Below are 26,725 nucleotides of genomic sequence, written 5' to 3' on the forward strand. Positions count from 1 at the left end.
TCAGAGATAAGGTCTCCCCTGTCCCGCAGCGCCCGTACCCCTTCTCCTGTTTGTGCTGTTGCGATGATTAATGCTGTTTTAAAGTTGGTCAGAAGCCACAATGACAGAAACCGGTCGGGACGCGTCCCGCCACACGCGCTCCGCTCCCTGTCGCGCCCCGACGTCTGGGCCGCGCGCAGGAATGCTGCCCGTCCCGCTCCTACGAGGCTCACGCTGCCCCCTGCGTGTGTGCGGGTGTGCGTCTGTGTGTGTGTGTGTGTGTGTGCGTGTCTGTGTTTATGTGTGTGTGTGTGTGTGTGTGTGTGTGTGTGCACGCGTACGCGAGCGTGTTTGGGGCCTCTACCAATTGTTGCTGCAGGGGACCGATCTGCACTCCACACAGCTCCCTGATCACCCTGCAGATACGCCACGCCTAGTCAGGGGGTCAAGGGGGTCGAAGGTCAGCCGGCCCTGCGCACGCTGCAGGCGGGCAGAACCTACTCTAATCCGGTCCGAGCCGGTTCTTCGGCCGCGGCAGGGGCGCGTGACGCTCTGCGGACGGGACCGCCGTGTGGGCGCGGCCTCCTCAGTTCCCTTCAGCATGACCCCGCGTTAAAGTTTCCACTTTCCCCCTCAGGTCCGCTCGGAAAATCTGCAGCGCAAATATTATTGCGAATAAATTCCTTTTTTTAACACATGTCTTTTGATACGGCGAACTCCCGGTACGAATATACCGCATGGAAAATGGCAGAATGTTTAAAAAAGCACATATTTTTTTATGGCTGAGCCGACTTCAAACGGTACCCAATCCGTCCAAACCCACCCCCTCAAAGGCTCCGCAGTATTGACCAAAAATAAAACCTGACTAACTGAACTTTAGAGAATAGCACAGTGAGCCCACACTGGGCACTTCAAACTTACTTAAAGCACCCCCGCCCGCCCCCCCATCCCCCCGCCAAACGAAAACAACTCCAAGGTGCCCTACAGGACCGCACAAACGAAAGTCCCCCCTTTTGAAGGCCCTAAAGCTCCTCTTTGTTCCTCTGCTCAGCCACAGACCCCCTTTTCTCTTTCCTTTTCCTCCTGTTCCAATTACATTTTGATGAAGTTCTTAAATCTTGTTAACCCCCCCCCCCGCTCACCCCCCCACCGCACCGTGCTGTTCCGACCTCCAGCTCCTGCTCTTTAAGCACCAAGAGCAGGTGTGGGAATGGCTGAGTTGCCATAACATTACCATGGAGACGGGACGAACAAGTGCTGTTATTCTCTTCCACCCACTCAGCCCTTTAAACCCCCTACCTCACCCCCCCCCCCCCCAGACCCCCAAAAAAAGCACATCCTGGCTGGAGCACCTGTGACTCCCAGCCCCCAGCCAGCAGACAGAGCCAGACTACAATAGCCCTCGCTCCCTCCCTCCCTCGCTCTCCCAGTTAACAAGCCAAACACACACCAGGCGCTCTCTCTCTCACACACACACATACACACACATGTGCACTCACACGGACGCCAACAAAAAAAAAACACACACACACACACACACGTCAAAAAAAACACACACACACACACACACACACACACACACATGCTAAAAACACACAGCCAAGGAGCATGAGTGTTTTATTAGTTCATTTCATTTTTAAACGATCTCATTACGTTTGCGGCGCCGGGCCCAGACCAATCACCGGTGGCCCAAGGAGACGGGCGCGAATAATCTGAATAACAGACCCGGGCCCCTGCACCACACCGCTGCCCTCACCTGTCAGCGGGCCGTGAAATAAGGGCCTCGGACGAAGGGTCCCCACAAGGCCGGGATAACTTCACACAGCCTGGGCGAAGCGGGGACCTGCGTGAGGGGCGGGCAGGACTCCAAAAAGCGTCCGTCGGACAAAAAAAAAAAAGTAAAAACACTGAGGGGGAAAAACAGAGACGCGTTCGGCCCGACGGAGAAGCAGATGTGCCGGGCCGTTTCTACACGGCCAATAAAAACCCTGCAAGAGGTCGTGGAAAAAAAAGAAGAAAAAAGAAAAAAAAAGAAAAGAAAATGACTTTTAAAAGTTTGCGAAATGGATCCTCCAAGTGCAAAAACACACGCTCGCGTGCGCGCGGGGTTCATCAGCTGCTGGAGTAATCGAGCGCGCCCGCTGGCTCTGCATCAGCGCACGCCGCTCGCGGTACTGCAGCCTGCCGAGCCGCGTGTGTGTGTGTGTGTGTGTGTGTGTGACGGGCTTCAGGGTGCCAGAGAAGAACCCGGGGGCCCCAAACGGCAGCTCTGATCCCCGCGTGGAGCGGCTTCACTGGAGCTTCTCCACCTGCTTTGTTTCTGTAAAATATCCACATACAGTGGGGGGGGGGGTGGGGTCCAAAAGTCGGAGGACACTACCAGGTCCTACCACTACCACTGCCAAGGAATAAGGCAATTGTGATGCTCCAGTTGCAGAACTCATTCAAGAGTACGTTATCGAGAGCAGTTACAAGCCAGAAATTGAACATACGTCCTAAACGCTCACATGATATGGGGAACTAAGTAAATACCTGGCTCGTCCACCATAAGGTAAGCATCTCTATGTGAGTTGTCACAACCCTTTATTCCACTCAAATATTAACAAATGTCTGTTCCTAAAGCTCAACATGCAAATATCTGGGCTATCAACAACCAAAACCGTCTGTCAATTCAATGAATCTGCTGTTCGACCCGTTACTGCTAGTGCTCGAACATTATAAATACCAACACACTTTTTTGTTTACTTGCATTATTAAAGTTTTTATTTGTGTATTCTTGAAGTATAAATCGTAATTTTATTAGCCCTTGATAAATAAGGAAAACAATGTCGGTACTGTCCTCTGAATTTTGGTCCTGACTGAATATAATACTGAACAATATGTATAAGAATATGCAATTTACTAAATCAACACATAATAATAATAAAAATAAATATAATAATAATAATAATAATAATAATAATAATAATAATAAAAGGTCTTTACCAAGATCAATTCACAGGAACTACCCCACAAAAAAAGATCAGAGACACAGCACCTTCAGTAAAACAGGGCAGTTCACTCTGTTCAGCACTAACAGGCCAGTGTCAGCGTCCCCAGCAGTGCTCTAACAGCAGGTGAGCTGTGCAGTGCTGCACTCTGCACTCCTGTGTGGCTGTTTGTCCTGCCGGGGCCCCTCCTGGTCCCCCTTAGAGCCCTGCGTCCCCGGCAGACTGCTGCTGCTGCTGCTGCTGCCTCTCTCTGGGCTTCAGGCCCTCTCACCAGCTCCAAAAACAACCTGGTGTCTGGCTTCTCCTCTCTCCTGTGTGTGTGTGTGTGCGTGTGTGTGTGTCTGCGTGTGCGTGTGGGTGTGTGTGCGTGTGTGAGTATGGGTGTGTTTGTGTGCGCGTGTGTCTGTGTGTGTGTGTGTCTGTGTGTGTGTGTGTGTTGTGTGTGTTGCTGTGCGTGGGGTGTGTGTGCGTGGATGTGGTGTGTTGTGCGGTGTGTGTCGTGTGGTGTGCTTGTGTGTCTGTGGTGGTGCGTGTGTCTGTGCGTGTGTGTTTCTGTATGTGTATTTGCATTAGCCCACATTGATCTCGGTCCACGCTGTCAATCTACTAATTCTGGCTACATTTCGGGGGAACCCCAAAGCCCAGAGTGCTGCAAGTAGAACTATGAGAGGCCAGAGTACTGGAAAGCACCCGCTATCTGTCTCATTTTATTCCGCCACACAAGGGCATCAGCTCAGGTGATGACGGCTACCCAAGGCTATTATTCAGAACAGGAGCTCACTTCCCCAAAACCGCTGTCTTCCGTGGGGGGGTCGGCATGGGGCGTAAGGAAACTAAATCAAATAAATGCATTGCCACAGGGACCGTCAGCTACAGCCTGAGCCAGTTATAACCCCCCCCCTCCCCTCCCCACACACACACACATACACACACACACACTCACACACACCACACCACACACACACCCACCACACATGTTGTGAATAACAGCGAGTTGTTTTCACTTTAGGCTACTTACACGGCGGCTTCTGCTAAACCTACGATGAGTTTCCACTGGTTTAGGAGTTACGAGTTCCCAGTGGTCTCAGAATTACGACTTTCCAGCAGTTTCAGAGTTACGACTTTCCACTAATAATTCCAGAATTAACAGCTTCTGGAATTCCTGCCTGGGAACAGAAAGATGGTGACATAATAATAATAATAATAATAATAATAACTGATATGAGCTTTTTGATGATGTAATGCTGATGCTGATGATTATATCAAAATCAATAAAAAATTTGATTGCAAAAAAAAAACAAAAAAAAAATTTAAATTAAAAATTAAAAATAAACAATAATAATAATAACAAATATTTATTTTTTTCATGCTCAGCACTAGCCCCCAGCTGGGTAATGCACAGCAGCCATTTCTCACCTGAACCCTCACCACACTTCAGCAGAGGCGGAGAGGGAGGGAGTTAGAGAGGGCGAGCAGACGTTGGGCCGCGCGGGGCGGCCGCGTGGGGGTGAGCAGAGGCAGGACCTCACTAGTGTTCGCGAGGGCGCCAGCGTTTGCCCTCGGGGAGGAAGGACCACGGAATCACACCCGAGCCGGAACGCTCAGGAACAAACAACAGGAGCGGCGTACTGTCATCCCAGATAACGAGGAGTAAACCACAACGAGGGTTATTAATTATTATTATTATTATTACAGATCGACGCGCGTAATCTGACACAGTGAAAGTTGGACGCCGCAGCAGTTCTGTCCCCGTTCGTTTGCAGGAGCGCAAAGCGAACCGCTCCAATGCATTCAAAAGTTCACACAACGGCAAGCCCGCCCGCCCTGTTACAAAGCGTCCGTGTGTTCAGTGACAGCGATCGCCCCGTGGCGGGACCGGTCAAACCGTGGTCCCCCCCCTCTCCCGTGGTCAGTGGGAAAGGTGATTTATGGGCCTGCTGTGAAACTCCGGCACATGCGAACGCGAGCCAGCCGAGCAAAGCCCTTCAGTGCGAAGCATTCAACACCAATTCGCATCGCATCACGAGACGGCGGCAGTTTTTCCCGTAATAATAATAATAATAAGAGCGATGAAAAACTCTTTCTGGGCCCATTTCAACTCTGAGCTCCTGGAATTGCAATGAAAAATATGGACGGGGGGGCTGGGGGGGGGGGGGGGGGGGGGGGGGGAAGGAGAGAGAACGGTTCCTTTCAGAAGGCATGGAAGCTATTTTCTCATTCACACACACGTTCATACAAAAGAGCCCTATCCCTGAACCACTGCTCAAATACCTGCGGGATGAAATCAGAAACCTTCTGAGAATTACATTAGACATTCGCTTGCCAACTGTCAGACATGTCCATGTATGAATTATTAGTATTTTTTCTTTTTCTCAGGGCTGTAAAGACTCCCATTACTTTTCTTAGAAGGCTACCTGGCTGAAGTCCTGGGGTGCAGAAACGCTTCTCCCCAGCAGAAAAGTGCCGGTGAGAGGAAGCCGTAGCGACAGATTATTATTAAAAATAATATATATTTTTTTTTAAAACAGAAGGGGCTCGCTGTAACGGGCGCCCTTCTGCCAGCTTGAGTCACGTTTTGGAGGAGCGCGGCGGCACTTTCACCAGATGGCGGGAGGGAGCGGTCCAGAGCGCGCGATTCCACCGCGGTCTCATAAATCCCAAAAACCGAATAAATCAAACTCAGGCGGAGGGATAAACGTCTTTAAAAAACGAAGAAATTCGGGGGCCCTTCACACGATCCTCCGTTCCTGTCAGGGTTGCTCGCCTGAGCGAAAACCGAAACTCAAAATGACTAACACATTGCGGGAGAGGTTACGGCGCTCGTCGTCCCGACCGATCCGGGTTCGGGTCAGCCGCTCGGGGGGGGGGGGTGGGACGGCAGCCATTTCACCACCTGGTATTTGGACTCTCGACCTCTGGTGTCCCCGGCTCAGAACCGTGCGATTCTGCCGAGGTTCTGCTGGGCTGGAACGGAAGGCGCTGCCGCCATAATAGAAGCACTGCTGCCATCCAAACGCACACTGGACACACGCGCAAACTTTCCGCTTTTATTTATTTTTTTAAAACCAGAACAGCCATCACTGAGCCAAATGAGACTCGATACATCTGTCTTGAATTTTAAAAAAAGGGGGGGTGGGGGCTGGTAGAGAGAGAGAGAGAGCTCTGTTCCAAACGGGGGCCCGGTCGATTAGCCCGAGCCTCCCGCCACCCCGCTGATTAAAGGGGTTCGGTTGGGTTACGGTGGGGCGACCGAGCCGCACTCCGCTCGGAAAAAACCCCCGTCAAAGAGAAACGACGCCGAACCGCGGGGGGGGATAAGTCCCGCCCCCTCCGCTGGCGGCGGGGGGTCACCTGACCGCTCGGGCCCGGCCGCGCAGGCGAACCCGTTCGGTGTCACGTTCAGTCTCCGATCCCGCAGGGGCCGCTCCTCATTGGTACCCCAGAACTTTCAACTCGGCCCCCCCCGCCCCCGCCCTGAGGCTCAGGGCTGAAAAGCTTTTCACCCTGAGAGATGTCCAGGGGGGGGGGGGGGCGGGTGGGGGGGGGCAGCGGTCGGGCAGAGGGGCTATATTTCTCCAGCTTTACGCCCTTATTTTGAAAGTAAAAGAGGAGTGTGTGTGACTCCGCGCACGTGTGTGTGGGTGTGTATTTTGGGGGGGCAGGACGTGGTGGGGGGGGGAGGGGGGGTTTAATATTTTCTCCGACTGCAAATAATTAAGCGGGCGAAATTTAAAACGGGTGCCACAGACTTTTTAAGTTTGGTCGTGCTACATCAGCGCCGCAGCGCCGCTACGCTATCGTGCTCTGGTTTTAATTCCCGTCTCTTCGACTGCGCACTTAAAATCAAAGTCGAATATATCTGAGCACACCTACCTGGACACCCCCACCACCACCCCCACCACCCCCCCGCTGGCCAGGAGAGGGGACGGGGGGGTCCCCTCTGACCTGAACAGGAAGCGCAGGCCCAGGGTTCGGCAGGAAACGCGGCCAGAGAATCTGACACGACGCCGCCAGAGTTTCCCCAGAAAAGCTGGTTGCAATTGAATCTCATTGTAAAGTTTGCTGATTACAGCACGCCAGAAGATCCTATTAAGCTCATTATAATTATGTTTATAGAGGGAAGGAGCGGGGGGAGGGGGTTAGAGCTCTCTGCTGAACTCTCCCAGCTGCGATAAAAATCTGTGCCTATAATGGAAAACGGGCATAATGGCGGCCTTTCTGCGAGACCCCCAGCCCAAAAGCAAAGACTCTCTGGGCTCAATTTTCAACCAGAGAAAGAAAAACAAACACTTCACTTTTTCTATTACCATCCATCTCTGTGGCCGGGCCTGACGGTTTGAGTGCGCACTGTACACTTTCGCTCAATAAAAGAAATAAAATATGTAATATGACATATAAAAGACAAAATTGACTTTTAAAATCAGATGCCAGCTTTGTGGCGCAATGTAAAATTCAATTACTTTCTTTCTTTTTGCCAAAGCCAGCATGAAGTTTGGCTTTCGCATTCATTTAGTGCTTTTCAGCCTTTTCTCTAAACAAACCCGAGTAGCTTCATCCGTCTCTAGGACACGATGACGGGTAGAACAAACACACTGTCAGGGAGGGTTTCATTCCCTTTCCCGGACCTGAACTACAGTCATCATTGGCAAGACTAAGACCGTGAAACTGTCCTGTTGTCCAAGAGCGGAGCGGTTAAGAAACAGGATAGGACCAATCGGAAAAGGGTTGCCGGTTCAAATCCTGGGCAGGGCACTACGGGGGTACTGTAAAGCACTGGGGTACTTAAGCCTATTTACTGTTCCAGTAAATATCCAGCTCTGTGAATAGGCCGTTTGTACGCTGCGGTGGATCATGGGAATGAATATAATAATATATGAACAAACAAACAAATGGAGCACTGTCTGACCAAGGCCGCTCCACCGCAACTGCGCTGAGATTATTTTTGCTTAAAACCACACGGTTAAGGAAGCGGCTACTTCCATCTGTACACGACAGGACTCCGCAAGGACGCAGAAAACAAATACCGTCCTATCACGCTCAAGTGGCATTACCCACCTATAATTACATCACTGCCGAATCGTTCCGTTACACTCATCTGTAACACCCTGCATCCTCTCCTTTGAGGCCATTACATCGGTAATACGCCCTGTAATATCTGCCCTGGGGGGTCATTACATATGTAACCCACCCTCATAATCTCTCCTCTGGGGTCATTACATCTTTAGTACGCCTCGTAACATCTCAACTGGGGCCGCGCAGTGATGGGAGGAGCCTATGGGAACGGCTCACCGCGTCATGGCGGGAGCCGGCTTTGCTGATTGGTCGATTTGTTCGTCTGTTCAGTAACCTCCCGACGCACCGGGACAGTGGACGGGGAACGGGGGGGCAGCCTGGGGGGGTGATGTGGGTTTGAGATCCAGGTGTGAGCTCTGTCGTTACACCCTAGAGGACCGCGTGTCAGCAGATCTCCGCTCTCTTAGGATAAGCACATAAGAAATAGAGCAGGGCTGTGAGTGTGACTGCAGCCTCCACACACGGGCAGGGGAGCAGCCTGCTCAGAGGTCTTCATCTCTGGAGACGTCCCATATTACCCAAAGCATGACTGATAATACTCAGGTTGGCAGTTGCACAAAATAACATGTTGGACAGCTTCTGTGAACCGCTCACAATGCACTATGTACATATGTGTGTGTGTGTGTGTGTGTATACGCACACACATACATACAAGCACACTGACATGGCAGACCACTCGGATGCAATTAAAAAAAAAAAGGAGGTGGTGATTAATTAAAAATTTTCCAACCAATTTAACGCTGAGGGGCAAGTTTATTCTGGACATAGACCAACATGAAGATAAGGGCCCTGAATGTGAGGTCAGGTGTGACCCTACAGCGGAGATGGCTGGGTGTGGGGGGGGGGGGGCACTGGAGCTGACCAGGTGGAACCTACAGCTCGGGGCTATCAGAAACCCCTGAGAAACAGCTGGGGGTAAGGGTGGGGGGTGGGGGGAGGAGAGGCTCTCGGCTTTAAAAATGGAAGGGGTTGCAGGTTCAAACCCCACATGGGACACTACTGTTTGATCCCCTTGTCCCCAAGCAGGTCCCTGACCCTAATCACGCTGCACCACTTAAAAATCACAAATACAACGTGTAAAAGATTTCTGCAGTGCAAGTCTGCTGAGAGTCTGCAGTGCGACTATCAGGGAAGTACCGGACCGGAATGAGCTTGTGCGTCCGAACATTTAAGCAAGTCTGAAAGAATGCGTGGGGAGGGGGAGCGGACGCTCAGAATTCCTGTTAGCCGACTGTCATGCAGTTATCAGTTCCGGCTCGGTTTCGACAGGACCGGCGGGGGACGGAGGGGGGGTGTGGCAGGGGAGAGCCCAGCAGCTTGTCGCCAGATGAGCAGGGCGACGTTAGACAGCTTCTCACCACACGCACACATTTTTTCAATGCCACCACCCACCAACACACACACGCTCACACACATGGGGACACATACACAGACACACGCACTGTACAAACACAAACGTGCACACACACACACACACACAGAGTAAACTCTAACATTCCTCATCCTGAGGCTGAAAATGCAATGAAAAGTAATTTCTGCATCCCTCCCTCCCTCCCTCCCTTCCTCTCTTTCTCAATGTGCAGATGTGTAGATATGCTGGCCTGTTAATATTAACACAACAAGGAACAAAAGCAGTGCCTTGTACTCCAAACACATGGACCGTTAATGGAAGAAGCAGGAATGGTTTATGATGTGACTGGTTTACAAAAGGGCTTGGTGTCCTGCCAGCATTCCCCTTCAGTTTATAATACTTCAGAATGAGCAATATCCCCAAGCCCAGCGGGACAGGGGGTTTTCGGGCTGTGAGGTGCAGCCAGAGGTTCTCTCTCGCCCGTCCTGCACGTGGAGCACCAGGAACGGGGACAGGGAGCCGGGAGGGGGGTGAGTTTTGGGTCCGACCGTGTAAACTCCGAAATGTCTCGGACAAACAAACATTCCGATGAGGGAACATTCCGGTCGGTGGCATTCACAGCACAATGGCACTCTCTGTTCGTACAGGGCTGGGGGAGGGGGGGGGGAGGTAGGGGTGCAAACCGTGTTTCTCCTAAAAAAAATATTTCTGTTCAGTACCCCCCCCCCCCACTCCGCTCCTCCCACAGGCTGTTTTGGGCCCAGACCCAGGAGCATAACAGGCCCCGTCTTGCAGAGTGGACTATGGGTCCGGTAGCATAGCAGCAGCACAACACCCAACACCACTAATTCACACATCCCCCCCCCCTCCCCCCCAAGAGAAAACCCGCACGCCGCACACCCCGCGGGGTCGCGGGAGGGAGGGGGGTGGAGTCAGATGTCAGGTGAAGGGGCAGAAGATTGACGAGTCTGTGATGAGACGCGGAACCCCGCCCCGCCGCCTACAGGGGGTCTTCACCATGAGCGAAGCAGGAAGCGGACCCCCGGAAATGCCAGGAATGTGACAGGCCGCTGCCGGAACTCTGGAGGGTCTGAATTCTAGAACCCTCCAACATTCCAAGCAAGGCTTTCCAGGCACAAAAGCATACACGCACGCAGGCATACACACACACACACACACACACACACACACACACACACACACACTCCCGAGGTCCTGTGGCTAGGCCCCCTCATAGTGTGAAACCCAGTTGGGCTGGTCTGCACTTACCCAGTGGCGGTGCCCAGCGACACTGAGGCCAGAGAGGAGCCCAGCTTCCTGCTGTCCCACAGCCGGCCCTCTCTCTCCCGTACCTGAGATAACACCAGCGTACCATTATACACAGCCGTACACACACACACACACACACACGCGCACGCGCACACACACTCACGCGCACACACACACACACGCACGCACACACACCACACACAAACACACATGCACACGCGCACACACACGCACACGCACGCACGCACGCACGCACACGCACACACACACCCCAGAGCTGGCCCTCTCTCTCCCGTACCTGAGATAGCATCAGCGTACCATTATACACAGCCGTACACACACACACACACACACACCCACACAAACACACATACCAGCCAAAGTACACAGTCAAACGTCAGGCACCCTGCTGGAAACAGCTAAGCTCATGTGAAGCCACTGAGTGTTTTTAATCCCCCACCTGATTGAAGCCAGTGGTCAGGAAGTGGTCCGAGTCCTTTATCCACAGTATGCGCGAGTCCTTGTTGTTCTGATGACCCGGTGCACTCTGTAAGAAAGACAAACGAGAGCTCATCTCTCTGTGCAGACCCAGGAGCGGAGGGGACAAACACCAGCGTATGTAGCATTATGACCTCTACAAACACCAGCGTATGTAGCATTATGACCTCTACAAACACCAGCGTATGTAGCATTATGACCTCTACAAACACCAGCGTATGTAGCATTATGACCTCTACAAACACCAGCGTATGCAGCATTATGACCTCTACAAACACCAGCGTATGAGCATTATGTCTCTACAAACACCTAGGTATGCAGCATTATGACCTCTACAAACACCAGCGTATGTAGCATTATGACCTCTACAAACACCAGCGTATGTAGCATTATGACTCTACAAACACCAGCGTATGAAGCATTATGACCTCTACAAACACCAGCGTATGAAGCATTATGACCTCTACAAACACCAGCGTATGCAGCATTATGACCTCTACAAACACCAGCGTATGCAGCATTATGACCTCTACAAACACCAGCGTATGCAGCATTATGGTCTCTACAAACACCAGCGTATGCAGCATTATGACCTCTACAAACACCAGCGTATGCAGCATTATGACCTCTACAAACACCAGCGTATGCAGCATTATGACCTCTACAAACACCAGCGTATGCAGCATTATGGTCTCTACAAACACCAGCGTATGTAGCATTATGACCTCTACAAACACCAGCGTATGCAGCATTATGACCTCTACAAACACCAGCGTATGTAGCATTATGACCTCTACAAACACCAGCGTATGCAGCATTATGACCTCTACAAACACCAGCGTATGCAGCATTATGACCTCTACAAACACCAGCGTATGCAGCATTATGACCTCTACAAACACCAGCGTATGTAGCATTATGACCTCTACAAACACCAGCGTATGCAGCATTATGACCTCTACGAACACCAGCGTATGTAGCATTATGACCTCTACAAACACCAGCGTATGTAGCATTATGACCTCTACAAACACCAGCGTATGCAGCATTATGACCTCTACAAACACCAGCGTATGCAGCATTATGACCGCTACAAACACCAGCGTATGCAGCATTATGACCTCTACAAACACCAGCTTATGTAGCATTATGACCGCTACGTGAACAGCACTTTACTCAGTGTCAACACATTCACATAAAAGCTACTGGCGAAACCGATGGACACGAGATATAAAATACAAAATTCTTTCGCTCCTTCATGCATTCATTCCTTCATTCATCCAGTTCCTGAGGGAAACGGACTCGTGGAGAGAGGGTGGAGAGGAGGAAAGACTGCATCGGGAGCGGAGGAGTGCAGGCTCAGTCTGGACCGGGGCGATGTGTTTTTCCGCTTAATTTATCGGACTCATCTCGAGAACGGCAACGAGCGACGCGATAACCCGGCCGTAAGTGAGGCCAGATGTGGCGGTGACTCACCAGCAGCTGGATGCACGGCAGACGGTGACAACCGGATGAAGGCGAAGAAACTCGGCGAACCGCCGGTGAACCCGTGACCCCACGCCGACCCCACCCCGACCCCCACGACCCAGAGCACACCCAGGTACCACCTAACGTTCCTGCAACGCTCCTGCAACGTTGTGGCAATGCTATCTGGTTACAGAAATGGCACAACGACACCGAGAGAAACCAGGTGCCTGAGGGCTCAAGGTGAGGTGCAGGTCTGGAAAGATGGGGCCTGATTGGATGATAATAGACTCTTCCGGCCACAAGTAAGCACTGATTGGATGAGGACAGACTGTTTTGGCTAAGACAAGCTCTGATCAGAAGAGCACTGACTCTTTTGACTAAGACAGGCCCTCATTGGATGACCACACTCTTTGGGCTGAGGTAAGCCCTGACTGGATGAGCACAGACTCTTTTGGCCAAGGTTAAGCCCTGATAGGATGAGGACACATACTTTTTTCCAAGCTAACCTGTGATTGGATGACGACAGGCTTTTGGCCTAGAAAAGCCCAAATTGGAAGAGGACAGGTACCTTTTGCCAAAGTAAGCTGTGACTGGATGAGCACAGACTCTTCTTGGCCAAGGTAAGCCCCGACTGAGAGAAGACAGACTCTTTTGGCAGGAGAGAGGACATCTCGGTCAGAGCTCCACATGGAGGAATGTGCAAGCGGGGCGAAACTGCAACCCAGACAACCGGAGCGGCGCAGAAACAAAAAAAGCGCAGAGCTCCCGGTACTCCCGCCAAACCCGCCGCGGTATGCCTGGGCGTGCGGCGGCGCGGATGGCGGACTCTGCCGCCATTAGGCCCGGCGAGAATTTCCACGGAACGGGTTCCGGCCGCAAGCGCTCCTCTTCCCCGCAGGCGGCCCGCCTCGCCTCCCCCCAAAATTACCGCCGCTGGTTTTTTGTATGGCCGCTGTCGCCGTGCCGACGAGCCGGAGAGCCGCGACGCGGGTTTGAGAGTGAGAGGCCGGCTGGGCATCCAAAAATGACACGTTACTACTGGCACCAATCACTACTGAGAGTAAGAAAATAAAGGGAGGAGGGGGAGGAAAAAATGAAGTTCGGTCATCAGAAGGGTATAAAAATAAAAACATGCCAGGCCACGTCCTCCCGTGCAAACATCCCAAACGAGGGTGCATGGACCTCACTGTGCAGAGCGGCATCCGGGGGTGGGAACAGCACCTTAAAAACAGCCCTTACAGGAGACGCAACCCCAGCGGGGAACATGTGGGGTGAATCAAAGTCTAATCAAAACCCCATTTCCTTTTCACCCATGACAACAACACCCCCCCCCCCACTCTACCCCAACCCTCCAGTGCAGCAGTTAGAGGGGACAAGTGAGGCAGGAAAATAACAGAAGAAGTTTTATGTGTATTTTAAAAGTTCTTTTCCCCTCACACACACACACACACACACACACACACAGAGCTGGTGCTGAGGAAAGCTCGGGAGGGACGGTGACAGGCAGCTCTCCCGCTCAAACGCTCACTGAGGGGGATGACCGCACGTCAAATGTGTGGAAAACAACACGGGCCCCGTCCGCCGAGCGTTAACCTCGGGGAAGAGGCCTGAGGGATTCACCTGCGCTGCTCTCAGGCTCGGAGTGCGGTGGGTGCTTCAGACTTTGGAACCGCCCCACGGAGTATTCATTTAAACCAGCGCGTGTACGACCGCAGTTCAGGACTACATTACCCAACTCCATTCCACCGGTTGGGGGGGATGGGGGGGAAGGAGGAAGTGGATGTTTTGAGCAGTACCCCCTTTAGTAATTTGCACAAGTTTAATCATTAAAGGACTGACCAACACGGGTGCTTCCTGCACTATTTACCAGGGTAAATGGAGCTTTGTCGAAACAGCCATGACTCACTGTTTTCCCCTTAAGCTTCCTTCCTGGTTTGGAATGGGCAATATTTACGAACGTTCATCACTGCAACAGCCGCTGTCGATCGGAGAGAGTGCAGACGAGCATGCGCTCGCCGCCAAAGCATGCAGAAGCAGCTACTGCATCAGCCGCAACATGAATGGGAGGAAGGGGGGGGGGGGGTACCAATTATGCAGGATTATGACTAATTATTAGGCTGCGTACCACAGTCAGCACCGCGGTGGTCCGGATTCCGCACCACACTGTGGGGGCCAGTCCGTGAGCTTGAGCTGCGCTTTAACAGGATGAGCCACCCGGCAGCCCACGGCTCAGCGTTTGACAGCACGCTTGGGGTGAGGAGGAGGAGGAGGAGGAGGAGGAAGAGGCCACAGCTGTGCGTAGGAGAGCTACCGCAGGAGCGCCGCGCGGTAGAGGTACCCCTGAGTGACTCATGAAAACACCGCGCGTGTAACACGTGGCAACAACAACAAAAAAAACCCCACAGCTGCGAGCGGGGCAGGAAACACGATAGCGCATAGCGGCCGGCTCCAAAGACCCATACATCAGAAACAGCAGGCCCAGCGGCCCACGGAAGGAGGGAGAGAGATTTAAACCCCCCTCCTCTTCTCCTCCGCGCACGGCCAAATCTCCAAAGTGACAACAGAGCCAAAAAAAACCCTCCTCCCCCCCTCTCCCCCTCCCCTCCTCTCCCCCCTCCCCCCGTAGAGTGACACGTGCGGCTCAGCGGCCCGGGCCAAGCGGGTCACCCAGCGGTCCCGTCCCCCGAGGCACAGCAGCTCTCCCCCCGTCCCGCCTCGTCCCGTCCCGTCCCGCTCCACCCCGTGAGCACACAGGCTTTTCCGCCACGGCCGCCGCGTCCCCCCCCCCCCGGGGTAAAAACACGGGCCTCTCGCCGGAGCGCGGGCCCGCCGGGCCGCCGTAAATGTCCCGGGACCGTAAGCAGACCGGAGACATTAAGCAGCTTTATTTACCGCCCCGCCACTCCACCGCTGGACAGGCAGAGCCAGAGCTCCCCACAGGAGGGTCCCGCAGCTCAGCCCCAGCGACCGCTATTAAAATCTAATCTGCACCGGGGGGGGGGGGGGGATTCTGTGAGTCTTCGTAGTCGCCATAATCGTTTGACGCCACTTTCTGGCCTCTGCCCTCCTCCTTCTTGCCCTTTGTCTCGCTACTGGGGTTTTTTTTATTTAAAAAAAAGAAGCACAAACAGGGACGCAGCGTAACGCGGGCTGGCGGTTGGCGTTTCGCTCGCGGCGCGTCCAGCCGCAGAGCCCTGTGCTGGCGCAGGGACGCCGAGGCCTGCGCCGGGCCCAGCGCTCGGGCTCCAGATCCCCCCGCGCGCCCAAGAAAAACAAACAGCCGTCACGGACGCCGCAGCTCGGAGCGGAAAAAAAGGGGACGTGTGTCTGGCAGATGTTGCGCAGGGCGATGATGTCACCGCCCGGTGCGTCGGGTCCCTCGGCTCGCTCGCCGTCCGTCACGCCGCGCGCTGGGCTGACTCGCGGGCGGACGCGGCGGCGGAGGAAGACTGCGAAGGCCTCACGCGCCAACACCGGCCCCGCCCGCTAGGGGAGGTACAACCAGCTGCATACGGCCCAGTGAGGGGACCAGTGTGTGTGTGTGTGTGTGTGTGTGTGTGTGTGTGTGTGTGGTGTGTGTGAGTGTGGTGTCGCGTGTGTGTGTGTCGTGTGTGTGTGTGTGTGTGCGTGTGTGTGTGTGTGTGTGTGTGTGATGGTGGTGAGTCGTGTGTGTGTGTGTGGTGTGTGTGGGTTGTGGGGTGGTGTGGTGTTTGGTGTGTGTGGCGTGTGCTGTGTGGTGTGAGTGTGTGTGGGTGTGTGTGCGCGCATGTGTGTGCGTTTGTCTGCGTGTGTGTGTGTGCATGTGTGCGCGTGTGTGTTGTGGGTGTGTGAGTGTCACATGGGGCACGTATATTTTCACAACTGCACTCAAAAATTTGAAATACAGTCCAATAACTTCAGCGAGTGAAGTGTATTCTCAAACCCCGAATACTGCATGCCTGTGCACACATTCCAGCGCGTGATTTCACAGCTGCGTCGGAAACTGCGCAGAGAGAGGCGGAGAGCGCAGAGAGTCGCAGAGCTGCAGCCCGGACTGCACCGTGCGACCCGCACTGATTTAAACTCGCGTTTCCTTATCTGGACGTCGCAGCTCGTTACTCTCATTACTCTCTGACCTAGCCTGTGCTTACTGTGAGAACTGGACTTAATGTGTTCATGGCCATGAATAACTGTTACTTAATGAGTGTTGTACCTTATCGGACCTGTGTTTTGTAGCGGTTCCAGGGGACCTTCGGCATGCCCTTTTTTTACATCACTTTGGATAAAAGCGTCCCCCACAGGCACTCCAACGGCACAGTCCAGTGACCATTCATACAGCTGAGTTTGTAATTGAGACATCTATAAAAAGAATTATTAGTTGATCTAATATGGGGAGAGTCAGGAAGGAAAGGGAAGACGAATGGAAGCTTAAATGCTGTGAAAAGCATATCCCAGAGAGCCGCAGGGGCTGCTGGCTTTCATTTTTACGCAGTACTTGAGTGGCACAGCAATAGATCAGTTAAAACAGTTCATTACACAGTTAACTCATGTCCCCTGGTTTCTTCTAAATGGATCGCTGGTCTTATGGAGAGAAAAAAAACCCAGCAGACTCTATGGCTCTCCAGGACCATAACTGAGTATCACTGCAGTAAAAAGGAAAATGCGTCCATATAAAGTAGGGGTGTCCAATCTTATCTGAAAAGGGCCAAAGAGGGTGCAGATTTTTTGTTTTACCCCAGCACTAAGACAATCTCTGGGTGTCCCTACACAGGACAGAGGGAGAAAGGGAGAGAGAGAGGAGGGGAAAATGTATGATACAGGGGTTAAGAAAATCAAACGAAAGAAAAAAAAAAACACCTTTTTTATTTTTCCAACTACAGAGAGAGGGAGAAGGTCTGCAAGAAGAAAAGCAGCGACGACCCAACGAAAAAGAGAAGAAAGAAGGGATGAGACGGGACGATGGCGAACCTTCAGAGAAATGTCGATGTCAGCGTCTGCCGGCACACGGGTTCGTATTAAAAATTTTCCCAATGAAAACAGAGGGAAGCTCCCCCCCCCTCCCCGTTACCGCTGTTCAGATTTCTGCCGGTCGAGCGTTTGAGCAGAGCGACAGCATCTGCCTCACCGAGAGAGAATGTTGATTCACTAACCAGGAGAAATATCAGGTGTCTCTCTCTCTCTCTCTCTCTCTCTCTCTCTCTGTCTCTCTCTCTCTCTCTCTCTCTCTCTCCACATATGGTAACCATTTCCATCTCTCACTTCTCTCTCCAGTCCTTCTTTTGAGTTCTTTTCCATTTCTCTGTCTTTTTCCCCCCCATTTGTCTTTCCTCACATTGTCTTTCTTCTTTCCGTCCATACCTGCTACCGAAAGATGCCCAGCACCCTTCCCTCTCTGCCCTCCCTCCGTCCCGCTCCCCCTGTCCTTCACTCCTCCTCCGACCGTAGGAATCCCATCGTCCTTTCCCTCGCTTCTCCTCTGACAGAGGCCTGTCCCCCCTTCCCTTGACCTTCTCCTCAAATAGAAACCCCATCCCCCCTTTTCTACACCTCTTCTCCCGTAGAGCCATTCCCTCTCTCCCTGCTGACAAAAGCCAGGAGGGGCTCACTGCAGGCAGGGGAAAAACAAGGAGAAAAAAAGGGGAGGGAAAAAAACGACAGAAGAAAAAAGCAAACCAGGCATTTTATTCTTTCATTTCCTCTGCCGCCACCACATTTCCACAGATGATTAAAAAGGCCTTTCCATCTCCCTCTCCATCTCCCTCTGTATCTCCCAGTGACCTTACTCACTCACTCTCTCTCTCTCTCTCTCTCTTTCTCTCGCTCCCTCCATCTCTCCCTCTCATTTTCATTCCCAATTTTACTTGTGAGAGATGGAAATGAGAGATTAGCCGTCTGAGCTCAGCATAAATCAGGGCACTTCCTAAATATGACACAGAGCCCGCTCCCCTCTAAACCATAGGCCACCGAAGGGCCCAACCCCCGCACAGCTCCCCCTAAGAGAGAGGACAAACGGGTGTGTGTGTGTGTGTGGGGGGGTGTTTTAAAAGCTGAACGCATTTCCAGAAGGGCAGTCTGTTTCTATAGCTCGTAGGTTGGAAAGCACAGAGGGCAGAAATGGCACGCTGTCCCATTATAAAGCAGCATTTAAAGCTGCTGTTATGAGCAGGAAGTGTGCATCACGAGAAGCATCGAATGGCACGCTGTCCCATTTCGATCTAATCAGCTGGGGCTGGCAGGGGAAGCGTCCTGCAGAACGACGGACGGCCAGGCCCGTTTACAGGTGGAGGCATTGGGGAAATTCGGATTTTAAAGCAGCGTATATTTGCAGCCGGCCTACAGAGGAGGGTCTAGAACTCCGGCCCAGGTTGGAGGGGCTGCGATCGTGCATCTCACACTCAGGAACTGTGCCCATTCTCGGCCATTCTACACTCAGAACTGTGTCCTTACTAACCATGACACACACACACACACACACACACACACACACACACACAATGCAGTCAGTATGTATACACAAATACAAATTCAGTGGTCAAGGTCATCCCAGGTCTCCCACATAGTCATTTTCCCAGCTAAATAACTTGCGATTGCCCGGCCTTGTTGAACCGCTTGTTTACTACACATTAAGGGTAATTGTCTTTTACCCTCTTTCTCCCTCCCTCTCTCTCTCTCTCTGTCTCTTTTTCACTCTCTCTCACTCCCACTCTGAGAGAACACATGTTTAGAAACACACACGGATTAAAATCCAGCTGATGTGAAACAGGAGGACAACAGCGTAGGCTCCCGGACCCCAAAGGGGGAATGTAGAAATGGCAGAAAGTCTGGGATAAATATAGCCATGCAGCCTGAATGAATAGGTTATCCAGAGGAGCCCACCCACCTCCCCCCCCCCCCCCCATTTTGTTTAGATTTTTTTTCCTCTTATTTTGACATTTTTGGGGGAGAATCTTCCCACGGACCGCTGGGGAACTGGCTGAGAGCACAGCAGAGAGAGGGAGAGAGAGAGAAAGCAGAGCCCTTTACCCAGATTTCATCCCTCCTTCCCTTGAAACAAACCAGTTCTCCCCCCCCACCCAACATCAGCCTTTCATATATTTGCTCCCTCTTTTATGAGGCGCCAATCAAGGGAATCTCAACCAATGGGGATCCAGCAGGGCCACATTCCAGCAACCTCACTGGCTCTCATTCTCTGGCAGGATGACACAACTGGCTCCTATTAACATCTGGATTAATGGAGACGTATGAGCGCGTTTATCTGGCTGTGACAACGAACAATTTTCAAAAATGAATGTTTGGACACATGGTTAATTGCACAGAAGTTAAAAACACATCTAAAACACATCTGTAAGCGATGCTCACTGCACATAATCGTGTGTCTGCTTGGAGACCTGCGATTCCCATCAGAGGGTTTAAGGGGGTAATTTCGGCCTGTGGAAAAGAGGAGGATTTACGAGCCAAGCTGTGAATCACGCTGGAGCCGCACACTGGAGGCCCAGAAGAGCGGGCCAGACCCAGCTCAGCTCCTGTCAGAACCCGCACACACCAGCTACGCTTTGGCCCTGCTTCTTTAAAAAAAATAAGACCCAGGTTTCAGCTGGCTTAAGAGCTGGACGGTGCTGTAGCTCGGGGAGGGGGGAATGGGGGGGGGGGTATTTTTCTCAGAGTGTATTCTGAAAGGTCAATAACCGCACCACTCCCCAATTTGAACGTCTTTTTTTTTCTTTAAGAAGTGTGAAAGTGTTTGGGTTAGACGTGAAACAGAGGACTGAAGAGGAGAGGGCTGACCTCTGAGGAAAGATCTCCTCTCCTCTCCCCTCACCTCTTTTCTCTCTCTTCTCCTTTTTCCTCCTCTCCTCCTGCTCTCCTCTCCTCTTTTCCTCTTCTTTTTCCTCCTCTCCTGCACTCCTCTCCTCCTCACCTCTCTTCCTCCTCTCCTGTCCTCCTGCTCTATTCTCCTCCTCCTGCTCTACTCTCCTGTCCTCCCCTCCCCTCCTCTCCCCCCCCCCCCCCCAGCAGCGTGGGTTTGGCGGGGGGGCGCTCAGGTTCCCCGCTGCTGCAGGCGGGCCTGCGGGGGCGGGGGCGGGGGCTGCCAGTCTGCATGGCGCTATAAATACTCGGGGGGTGAAACGTAAGCGGCGGGGCCGCGGCGGGCGCCCCAGCGCGGCTCCCGGTCCTGCCCGCCGCGCTTTCTCACCAGTATTGGTTTCAGGAGCTGGCACCCGAGCCTCCGCCAGCGCAGCCGCTTCTTTTTTTATTTTCCGCAACCTTTTCTCTTCCCCCCTCTTCTTCTTCCTCTCCCCTTTCCATCACGGTCGCTCGGGTCTCCAAACACAAACAAATCGCATTTATAAACGATTATAAAAGGTCGCGGACGAATCGCCCGGTCGCGATAAACACGGACGAATCCGGCAGGTCGCGATGAACCCACTGACCCCAGCACGGGTTTAATTTTAGCCACGTTGGAAAACAGAACCCTAATATTATTGTACCTATACCTATACCTTTTCTGATAGCCAATAGCTGTGAGAACCCTGTGGTAAACAGATGCCCTGTGCTTGTATAAGGTGACGTTCCCAACAGGCGTCTCATGATTTTTCACGCGGCCAACGTAGCAATTTTCGGAAATAGCAGCAGGTCTTCCCACGTACGCCCCATTCGGGGTAACGCATCCATACGGGGCAAAGTTCCCAACGGCTTCTCCGCCCCCCCCCTTCGCCCCTTTTAAGGAAAACGGGTCTTAAAGTCCCGTTTCCGGAACGCGGATCGTTTTAAGGGCAGGAGCGCGCCCGAAGCCAAAAAAGATGGAAAACACGGGGGTGACGAGGGCCACACGCTGTCCTGTCCCGGAGCGGACGGGGGTAACCCAATACAGGACAGACCACTGCTGGGCAGGTCCCGTAGGTGTAGAAACCATTAGTGACCGTCGGGGCGCAAAGTCTCGCAGCTCACATCCAGGAAGGAAGGGAGGAAGGGAGGAAAACAGCCCTCCCGCATTATTATTTCCATTCTCCTATTTTTGGGGCGCCGCGTTCTTCCCTCCCACGGATAACAGCGCACGCTGCTGACAGACCAAGACTCCCAAGGCCGGGATTCTGGAAAATTCCAGCCAAGAAAAAAAAAAAAAAACACACAAATAAAAACACACGCACACACAAAGATGGCTCCCGGCTGTTTTCTCAGTCAGAGCGCTGCAGGATATCGGGGTTCGGGAGAGAGAGACCCCGAAAACACGAAAACGAGCCGCGCTGGCCACCCCTGTCCCGAGCGCCGCCTCGAACGGGGACGGCGGGAAGCCCTCGGCGGCGGGTCTGGTGACGCGGGCCTACAGATCGGCTCAAATTCAGCGTGAAACGGCATAAAACACAGAACGAGGGCGGGGGCCTGTGATTATTTCACCGCTGTGCTCATTGGCTCCTGTCCCCAGGCTGAAGGGGCCAGCTGGGCTGAAGCTTCCGGCCCTGAGGACAGGAGCGCTCACACACGGACACTTGCGGCCAGCGAGCATCATGGGAAATCCACAAGGAAGCCGACGCAGAGGAGTTACGCAGGGCGAGGCATTCTCAAGGGTTCTACCACAGGTTCCCCGTAGCAGCCAGATGTTCGGTTCTGCATCGCGAGCAGTTCTCTCTCTCTTCCGCTCAAGCTGAAAAGCTCAGATGGGACACAGATTGTGATGGGGCCCTTCCAAGGATGACACAATGGCATTGTAAGCTTATCCTGGGCACACCTCCCCAAGAATACTCACAAACTGCATGACAGCTCGGCACTAAAAATTTGCCGTTAACAACCAAAAACCTTTCGAGGAGGCAGAGAGGATGGACGGAATGTCGGAAAGGTGTGTGAAAAGTGTGCACTTAAACAAATGTTTAAATGAACATCCTGGCATTCGACCCGCCATCGCCGTGACTGCAGCACCTGGCAACACAGTTGCCATGGAGAGTCCGGGCGAGCCGCGAACGCGGGAAAGTTCTAGAACGTGAGAGAACGCGACCGCGGAAACGTAGCCGGTGATGGCGGTGTTTGGCAGATGCGCACCGGCAGCTGAAGAACAGACCTGCCCCCCCCCCCCCCAGATTCACAGGGTCGAGATGAAAAGCGATTTGTCACCGCAGAATGATTCCCTTTGTCGTCTACAACCCTTTCATAATCGCGAGGGTTCTGGCTGGCCGGCTTCCATTCTCCCGACAGCCACATGAGAGGCGCTGCGTCTTCAAAGCGCCAGTGCACGCGTGCATCCCAGCCGCGTCCCACAAAGCTCGGGCAGGACAAAGAGACCTCCCGAAAGTCAAAGAGGCCCGAAAGGCACTGCGCGCACATGCACACAAAGGCGCACGCAGACACGCGCGCACATGCAGGCGTGCACTCAAACGCACGCACACGCCTGCACTCAAACGCACGTATGAATCTTTCCCCACGTAAATCACCCCGTCCCACGGTCCCGCGACGGGAAGCAGTCTTTGATTCAAACTGACTTAACGCCCAACTCTTCCTGCACCATCATACCCCACCAAATCCACAATAAAGACAACCACGGCACAGCACTGCACCTGTCAACAAGAACAGGGAGAAGGCTAGCTCACAGTCTGCTGTACATTTCAGACACAACGTCACACTTTACGTTAACCAGTCCCATTCACACAGGCCGATTAAGAACGTAATGTCTAACTACAGTAGCACTATGAGTGTACCATCGTATAACCTATTTATAAAAGGATGGGGTATGGTTCTGGTTCATATGTAAGATTCGGTTTTCATATTATGTGTTATGAGGAGGCTGAGAAGACCAGTATGTGAAACAAGTTACCGTGATATTTGAGAGTAAGAGAAATAGAAACCGCCATATTCCATTTTGCAAGCAGACACTAAGAGTAAGTTGCACATTAGATATTCAGTAACTACAAATAAATAACAAAACTGTCTACTTCGCATAACGTATCCGATGCTAGAATGAAGCATTCCCCCGAGTTCTTCTGTGGAATCCGGAGCATCAGGAGTTCAGAGGTCAGCGTTTAAAAACGTACGCTTCCAATTATGCTCCGAAAACTGACCGATCCGAGCTATTCTGAAAGAGTGACCCCGCCTAAATTAGCAGGTCGCCCACAAGTTCAGGCATCTGGCTCTGTCCCAGCCCAACGCTGGGGACTGCGTTTGATCACTAGCAGGCCTGAGGCGGTGTTAAATCACTGGACACAGGGTGACCCGCGAGCCAAACACAGCCTTCCCAGTTTCCATGGACACAGCCACACCTGTGAAACCCTTTACATTACATTACAGTTAGCAGACGCTCTCATGCAGAGCGACGTACACAACTTTTTACATAGCATTTACACTGCATCCATTTATACAGCTGGATATATACTGAAGCAGTGCAGGTTAAGTACCTTGCTCAAGGGTACAACGGGAGTGTCCTACCCAAGAATTGAACCTATGACCTCTTGGTTACAAGCCCAGCTCCTTACCCACTATGCTACACTGCCGCCCTTTGCTCCGCTCACCCAGGCACATCGGCGCTAACCCTACAGATTGGTAGCCAGCCGCTTTTATATATTTGCCGAAACGGGTTTTGGTTTTGTCGTGGCACTACGCCAGGTACAGAACGATCGACCCTAGCGCTCAAACTGGCGTGCGATATGGCACTAGCCAGCGGCGTCTTTTTCACCAGTCTGGTCGTCCTCTAGCAGGGCTGCATATGGAGCACATTTAGACATTCGTCCAGTCCTTCGCTCAGCGGGGGTGACGTGCGATGTTTTGAACACGAGCCTCGGCGCGACCGAGGCGCCGTCAGAGCGGTCGCCAAAGAGCTGCTCTGCATCTGGAGCCCCCTGGACGAACGACAGAGACAAGGCCGTCCAGCAGAGTGAAAACACACACAGCACGCTGTAAAATGGCAGCCGAACACGGTCATACATAATCGGCCTGACGCGGGGACGGAAGCCCTCTGACCTCACAGGGCTGCCCAGACCACAGAGCCACAGAGCCCGTCGGTCAGGGTGAGGACGTCTTCCTTCCTGGTTTGGCCCGAGCTCAACCGACCAATAGCAAAAGGCGTCTGCCTACTGTGGTGTTGACTGACAGCAAAATGAGATGCATGTACACAATTTGACCAAACGTATCTGGACACCTCATGGTCTGGGGCTGTTTTTCATGGTTTTTCAGCTAGGCCCCTCAGTTCCAGTTTAGGCAAATCTTAATGAAATGACATTCTTGATGATTCTGTGCTTCCAACTTTTGTGGCAACAGTTTGGGGAAGGCCCTTTCCAGTTTCTGCATGACAATGCCCCAGTGCACAAAGCGAGGTCCATATAGAAATGGTTTGCTGAGTTTGGCGGGGAAGAATTTGACTGACCTGCACAGAGACCTGACTCCCACCTCTGGGATCAGCTAGAAAGCCAACTGCAAGCTAGCTCTGTCCAACCTTACTAATGCTCTTCTGGCTGAATGGAAGCAAATCCCTGCAGCAATGCTCCAACACCTAGTATAAAGCCTTACCAGAAGAGTGGAGTCTGTTACAGCAGCAATGGGAGGACCGACTCCATATTAATGCCCGTAATTTTGGACAAGATGTTGGATGTCAGGTGCCCACGTACCACATTTGGCCACGTAGTGCATCTGAACTGCAGAAGCCAGATTGCAGTACATCAATTAATGAAAATATACAAATACAAACTGAACAGCCTGTGTTCATTGATTAGAACATTTCCCATATACATAGATGTGGGCGTTGTGCTTGTATGGTGCACAGTAAATGGAGCATGACGCACAGCGTTAAGGGTTGGGTGTTCAGTACCCCAAATGCTTCCCTCTCACACAGCATGCAGGCCCTGGGCGCTGAACGCTGACCACGGCGATGGGCGGCAGTTTAATAAAAAAAAAATAAAAAAAAGATGGAGGGATGGAAGGCTGGCATTACATTGTGGGCACAGAATAACGGTACCGTAAGAACCGGGAAACGGACCGGGGTCCAGAGGGCCATAATAACGCTGGAGCAGCTCTGGAATCACGTGGTTTACGGGAAAACCCGACTGCACCGGCTGCCCAGGCCGCTTAACCACCAACGCTGTTATTATTAGACCTGCGTGTGCGCAGATTACACATTACAAGAGACTGAGTGTGCAAAAGGTTTCGGAGAAAAAGCGTCTGTGTATGAATGTGTGTGTGTGTGTGTGTGTGTGTGTATGTGTGTGTGTGTGTGTGTGTGTGTGTGTGTGTGTGTGTGTGTGTGTGTGCTCGAGATCGCGTGCATTTGTGCGAGTATGTGCGTGCATGCATGTGCGTGAGTGAGCGTGTGTGTGTTTGTGTATATGTGTGTATGTGTGAATGTGTGTGAGAGTGAGTGTGTGTGTGTGTGTGTGCGTGCATGCATGCAGTGCTGTTTGGGCAGAGTGTAAGAGTCATATCTGGGACCACCTCATGAGTGAGACCAGGAACTTCCACCCCCCCCCCCACAAGTCAAACACCACCCCCCACCCAAAAACACACACTCACCCTGAACAAATAAGCCTCCCACATCTCATTACCGCCACCTCATCAGGGCCAGCAGATCCCACAGGAATTCACACTCTCCACGGCCTCTCCCCATTGGCTGACAGCTCACCGCTCACGACCCACAATGCACCGCATTCTACCAACAGGCCTCCAAAGCTACAGAGCAGAGCTGTCTGTACTCCGGAATGCATACCCGGTGAACACACATAGCACAACTCCAGACAGTTCAGGGCAAGCATACGTTCAATCTTTTATCACCATTTCTCGCTCGCCCTCTCTCTCCCCTGTGGCATTATAAATGCACTAAAAAAAGACAAAAGCAAATCAACCCCCCCCCCCCCCAGCAAAGCGACCTCAGAAGTGCAGAGGCTGTCATCAGCACATAACTCCAGAGTTTCATCACTGTTTCAGCTGCGAGGGGAACGAGGCGGGCAGACCGTGGGGGGGGGGGGAGGGGGTGATGATTGATGAGCCGTTTGATTGACAGGGCCACATCACAGGCCCGGCGCAGGGGTGCAGAGGGAGTGCACGCTCCACGTGCTGCCATTTTGGCTCCAGGTGTCACACACGTGTGTTTGCTGGCTTAATTATTTGGAAAGAAAAAGGTCCTTGGGCTGCGACTGTGCTAATGAGC

At 52.6% G+C, this 26,725-nt stretch overlaps 1 protein-coding gene across 2 annotated transcripts in view; it reads right to left on the reverse strand.

Moving 5' to 3' along the window:
- LOC135242961 (mitochondrial import inner membrane translocase subunit tim16-B-like) overlaps positions 1–26,725 on the reverse strand; it is a 137,207-nt gene that overhangs the window by 85,165 nt on the left and 25,317 nt on the right. For both annotated transcript variants that reach the window (XM_064314333.1, XM_064314331.1), the window contains exons 8-9: positions 11,123–11,209; positions 10,663–10,745 (exon numbers count right to left, since the gene is read on the reverse strand). In XM_064314333.1, coding sequence (XP_064170403.1) covers positions 10,663–10,745; positions 11,123–11,209 — 170 coding nt within the window. The remainder of the gene's footprint in view (positions 1–10,662; positions 10,746–11,122; positions 11,210–26,725) is intronic.

This window comes from Anguilla rostrata, chromosome 17, assembly GCF_018555375.3.
Source record: "Anguilla rostrata isolate EN2019 chromosome 17, ASM1855537v3, whole genome shotgun sequence".
Classification (NCBI taxonomy): Eukaryota; Metazoa; Chordata; class Actinopteri; order Anguilliformes; family Anguillidae; genus Anguilla; species Anguilla rostrata.